Source organism: Drosophila takahashii, chromosome 2L (assembly GCF_030179915.1).
Source record: "Drosophila takahashii strain IR98-3 E-12201 chromosome 2L, DtakHiC1v2, whole genome shotgun sequence".
Lineage (NCBI taxonomy): Eukaryota > Metazoa > Arthropoda > Insecta > Diptera > Drosophilidae > Drosophila > Drosophila takahashii.
The window spans coordinates 11,241,036-11,246,524 of NC_091678.1; the positions used below are offsets into that span (position 1 = coordinate 11,241,036).

Genomic DNA, 5,489 nt, shown 5'->3' on the forward strand with positions numbered 1-5,489 from the left:
AAGTGTTTTCTAAAATACATTTGATTTCTTTATGTATTGGAGTTGTTATGTTTAGTTCTACTTGTTTCTGAATCTTATAAACTTCACTGCGGGGAAAATTTAACTGTGAACCTAAATTTAAATTAAATGCGAATGAATGTTGATATAAGTTTTCTTCTTCTATGTCCATCGGAATACTTTCTTTTGCTTGAGGCAATTCATGCTGAAATATTATATTGTCTCTTTCTGGATACGTTAAAATATCATTTTCCGATTGAACGACTTCATTAAAATATTCAGATTGATGTTCATTTTTTGTTAGCATGTGACTCTTGAAATGTTTAAAACTGGAAAAAACGTTAGAACAATCAGAGTATCCACAAGGAAGTTGTATGTACGGGTCATACGTATGTAACTCTTTAATATGAGAAATGAAAATATTTATATCGTCAAAACTACGACTTTTACAAAGTTTGCATATCAACATCATTTTTTAAAAGATTAATGTTGTTTGGTTGAAGTTCTTTCAATAACTCGGACAACGATCTGCTTTTTAAATCTGTTGTTAAATGAATGTTGTAAAAAAATTTCTGAATGAATGTCCAGAACAACGAGCACTCAACCGGATATTTTAAATTTAAAACAAAGAAACACTTAAAACATACGTCCAAACAATTAAGAATATTATCAAACTTATAAAATACACTTGAGACATACAAGTAATACTCTGTAATGTCGTAAGGGCTTGAACCTTTTAGACAAATAATGGGTTGCAAAGTAGTCTTACTTAGGTATCTTAATTCTATAATCTCTTTTAAATAGGTTTCTATTTCACCAACAGTGGGTCTCCAAATAACAAATGCGATCCTGGAGTCCTCTACTGTAAGCCTTTTTAATTTGTCACTCCTTTTTATCCTTGCCGTTGGAGGCAAAACAGCATGCATCAGCAGTAGTACCAAAAGATTTTGAGTTTCTGTTGAAAAAAAAAAGGAATTGTTAAAACAAAATAAATAAAAAATAATTATGGGAACTACCAAAGTTTCAAACAAGTCAAATATGTGAAAAAATAATTTTGCGAAATATGTTTGTATGGTTTTCAAAGTAAAGCCAAATTACATTTAATATTAAACTTTAAAAGATATATTACCTTCCAACTGTTCATTAAACGACTTTAAAATATTAAGGCTTTGCTTATCCTTAATTTTCAAAAGAGCTGCTGATACAAAACGGGTTTTAAAAGTGTCCCATTGGTCAAAATAATGGCTGCTGCCTTCATACGCTTTTTGAAAATCAGCTTCGATCTGCAACGAAATTTAAAAATTACGTATTGGAAATGAGCTGAAGGCTAAGAGACTTACCAATTGATACCCAAATGACTGTTTTAAAATGGGGAAATCTTCAAAAACATTTTCTAATGAAATGTTTGTTTTTAAAAGATCAAACCTCCATTGATATGTATTAGACCATTTTTCGAGTACAACTTCCCTCGGCTCAATATTGTATTTAAGCCAATCCAAGTCGACTGCGACTTCATCAGCTTGAATAGAAGCAAAACCAAAAAGAAAACAGTGAAATAAAAATATAAATGAAAATAGAAATAGAAATAAAAATAAAATAGAAATGAAAATAAAAATAAAAATATAAATAAAAAAAGAAATGAAAATAAAAATAAAAAACAGAAATAAAAATGAAAATAGAAATGAAAAAAAAATATAAATGAAAGTAAAATAAAAATAGAAAAAATAAATAGAAATGAAAATAAAAATATAAATAAAAAGATAAATAAATAAATAAATTAAATAAAATAAAATTTACCTAAAGTTAGTACTTGGCTAGGTGGGATGTTTTCCTTATTTTTGCGAATAGATGACTCCTTAAATTTTGTTTGAAAATTGTACCAATTGCTGTAAAGCAGTCCACCCGGTTTTTTTCCTTTTATTTTTATAAAATAAGTTTCCTGCAATCAATTGATTTTATTATTTTAAATTTATTTTATATATTTTTTTTTTGATTTGGCAAACCTTTATTTCACAATCGAACAATGTTGTAATATCAAAAGCAACTTTATCTAGTACGGGCTGCTTTGGTAAAATATCATTTATTACCATGTATTCCGAAATAATGTTACTTAATAATTTTCGATATTTTGAGTCCAAACGATTTTCTTTGGCAAAAAATTTAAAAATTAAAGTGGCTTTTTCGTTTTTTGCTAGAATTTGTGGTAAATCAATCTGAAATTATTTAATTTGCTTTAATACACTTTTTTTCCGTTATTTTCATATATTTTACCTCTCTATGATTTCCTGTCGATGTTTGTAATTTCCCCTTGAAAAAATATTAGGAAAGATTTAAAATTGCGTTTTCCAAATGTTTATATTTATGAACATGGAAGTACATATACAGACAGTCACAAAAGTATTCGTTGCGAGGTGGTTCATAAACAAATTAAGTTTTTTTTAACATTAAAGTAACCAATTAATTCTTTTAATAATTTTTTCAGAAATTATTATCATGTTATTTTATTTTAGATATTTTGAATGTGTTGAAACTGAAAAATTAACTTAGTTTGTTTATGAACCACCTCGCAACGAATACTTTTGTGACTGACTGCAAGTAGACACAAGGCATCCACATTTATTCATTTGCCGATTTGAAAGCAGGCCATCCACAGTCGAATTTGTAAGACGAACATTTTCGCGAACAGGCAAGATAGAATCGTTTCTATCTTTGTAAAACAAACCGTCGAACAAATTTATATGAAATTCGAACGCGAACACTACCACCAACGACGAACATGAACATGTTTGCCGAACATATTAGACTGTGGATGGCCTGCTAAAGCCAGCGATCGACACACACACACAAACATATCGGCATGTACTACTTTACGGCACCGCTGATTTACATACACACATATATGTATGTTGATATTTAAATGAACAAATTTTGTGTTTCGTTTGTGTCTTGAACTAAAATCTCAGTTTAGAAGACATTTTCACAAATGCACTGGATACATTTATTTTGCAATCAGTTTTACCACAATAAAATAATACACTTGGCAGCGAAATAAATGTTTTATTATAACGTGGCCGAAGATTACGAAATTCTCTTTACACTTATGTGCATACATACATACATATGTACAAACATATTTTGTTACCTTATTTAATTTCAAACACACAAACACAAATTGGAATAGGTTTTAAATATAAGAACTCAACTCTCTAGCGTTTCTGCGTCGTTCATTTGCCGCGTCCATCGAATTTTAATGTGACCAAGTGGTGCAATGGGAAAATAGATAAATGCTAGACAGAGAACAAGGCAAGAAAACTAACGGAAAGAGAAAAAAGTCACACATACATATGTATGTATGTATGTATGTATGTATGTATCTATGCATGTATGTAAGTTCTCTGGTTAACCCTTTATTGTTTAACTTACTGCATTTTGCCAAGTTTTTAACCCGTGGAAAAAAATTATTGCTGGGCCAGCCAGTTCCTTAGGGATAATAGAACTGAGTTGTTCCCAAGTCATGACACGAAGACACGACTCTGAAACATGTAGATCTTGAAAGAAAAATATATTTACATATGTATATAAACAGTTAAATTTTATGTTCCCCGTTTTAAAAGAATTATAAATTTTAGTTACATACATACATATGTACATACCTTGAAATATTTTTCCGAAGGCTTCGCCTTTCAAAGTTGTTAGCAGGTTATCCATCGTCTGCACAGATCGAACACTTCAGAAAAACTAAATGTGATAGTGCTAAGCAATTAGTTCATCACGCGCGAAAAGGAAAACGGACGCGCACAGAGGCAACTGAAAACAACAGTTATGCACAGAGCGAATGATATGCACAAGAGGGACGCAGATGGAAAACGAAACGAATTTATCTTCTTTTTCGCCTACTTTTTTGCTTCGAAAACAAGTCGGGAAGAACAGCCAAAAGATGTAACGCTTGTTAGGATGAGATTAAAAGGGCAATAAGGGGAAATCAAGTTTATTTTTACATTTCGATTTTATAAAGGTGTTCCTTTACAAAACTTAGATTACATTTACATACATATGTACATATACATATGTACATATGTAGAAATAAACCCACTTCTTAAAATGTAATATGTGTGACAAATATCTGAATTTTAGAAAGGAAAATATATTTCTTTTAAAATAAGAAAAATTTACCCGGAATAATAAGAATTTGAGAAGAAGTTCTTAAAAAAAAAAATACCACGTATGTTTAAGAAATAAAAAGCCCTATAAACATGGGAATTAGAAAAATTTTCTATGTTTTATATTGATATGTCTACATTTAAGAAATATGTTTTTAAAAAAATTTCAGTTTTTTAGAAAAGCAATATTTCTATTATGTAAAAATTTGTCTAATGCTAATGGCGATTTTTTTTTATTTTTAGAAAAGTTTAGTCTTTTTTTTTCTAAAACCAATGGCGATTTTCACCCCCAAATAAAGAAAGGAAAATTAGATAAATAAACCTTATAATTTAGAAAAAAATGGATTTTTCTGTATTTGAGAAAAAAATTTCTAAAAAAAATCGTTCAATAGAGAATTTTTATGGGGATTAGAAAATTTTTCTGAAGATTAGAAAATTTGTTCTCTTTATAGAACATTTTTTCTTAAACACAGAAAAAATTTTTTTTTCTATATTTAAGAAAAATAATTTTTTGAGTGTAGGAAGTCTCTTCCTTGTTTGGGTCTACGCTTCGTTGGCTTTTGTTTTTGTTTTTGTGTTTTGTGTATGTGGATCCTTGGCAGGATAATATGCTGTTAATGTTGCTCTCCATCCTGCTCTGGCCAGGATGCTCGGTGGATGTGGTCTGCTGGGCTGGAAGTGAAAAAAGGATTCGAGCAGCCGCAGTTAGCTAAAATTGTTGTAATTTATTATTCCTGTTGTTGCCGCACAAGACTGGCTTAGACTACGCTTTGGCAATAATTAGTAAAAGATATCAAAGCAAATGACTTTATCTGCTTACAAGCCCCCCAACATCCACTGATATGCCCATATCCTCGTCCTCATCCTCGTCGTCGTCCTCGCACTCATATTCGCACAGCAGCATCCAAGGACAATGGAGATGCTTTAATGTGTTGCTGACGACATGGCTCGGTGGGCGGCGGGGCAATCCTGTGCGGATGCGCTTCCCTGTTTTGCTTGATTCCTAAACACATTTTCCAAGGCATTAGAACTTTGACAAGGAGCTTGCCGGGCTCAGGCGGATCAATCTTTCACCACAATGGAATTTAAAGCATTTGCTGAATTTTAAATAAAAGGTTTAGTTTATTTCTTACTTGGTCCTCTTATTTAATTTCATTAAAAACTGTTTTAATTATTAAGTTCAATTTTTATTTATATTTTAATTAATAGTTAATAGTAATTTCACTATATACAAATATTTATTTTAAGAAAAATGTTCAACAATTTACTTAGTCTACTCTAAACTAATTTAATTATTATTCACCAGCCACAACAACTATTAATTCATTGGCT

The 5,489-nt window shown here is 30.3% G+C and overlaps 1 protein-coding gene across 4 annotated transcripts; it reads right to left on the reverse strand.

Annotated features, from left to right (window-relative positions):
- Window positions 1-374: 374 nt before the first annotated feature.
- LOC108068596 (uncharacterized) lies at window positions 375-3,787 on the reverse strand. 4 transcript variants are annotated; one of them, XM_070212832.1, is made up of 8 exons: window positions 3,651-3,787; window positions 3,421-3,545; window positions 2,269-2,304; window positions 2,001-2,210; window positions 1,795-1,936; window positions 1,338-1,516; window positions 1,127-1,280; window positions 375-952 (listed from the first exon to the last, which is right to left on the reverse strand). In XM_070212832.1, the coding sequence occupies exons 1-8, from the start codon at window positions 3,703-3,705 to the stop codon at window positions 444-446; spliced, it is 1,410 nt and encodes a 469-aa protein (XP_070068933.1). In that variant the 5' UTR covers window positions 3,706-3,787; the 3' UTR covers window positions 375-443. The 4 variants fall into 4 exon arrangements, 2 of the variants coding, with proteins under 2 accessions (XP_070068933.1, XP_044251094.1); XR_011417855.1 differs by lacking the exon at window positions 3,421-3,545 and having other exon boundaries at window positions 3,651-3,667; XR_011417852.1 differs by lacking the exons at window positions 3,421-3,545; window positions 3,651-3,787 and adding an exon at window positions 3,201-3,246.
- Window positions 3,788-5,489: the final 1,702 nt, after the last annotated feature.

Bases quoted from the DNA above. Each gene is read 5' to 3' on its own strand.
- LOC108068596 (XM_070212832.1), bottom strand. From the start codon at position 3,705: ATGGATAACCTGCTAACAACTTTGAAAGGCGAAGCCTTCGGAAAAATA. The intron at 1,517-1,794 runs GTAAATTTTATT...CTTCTATTCAAG, and splicing joins TAGCCAAGTACTAACTTTAG to CTGATGAAGTCGCAGTCGAC. The intron at 1,281-1,337 runs GTAAGTCTCTTA...ATTTCGTTGCAG, and splicing joins AGTCATTTGGGTATCAATTG to ATCGAAGCTGATTTTCAAAA.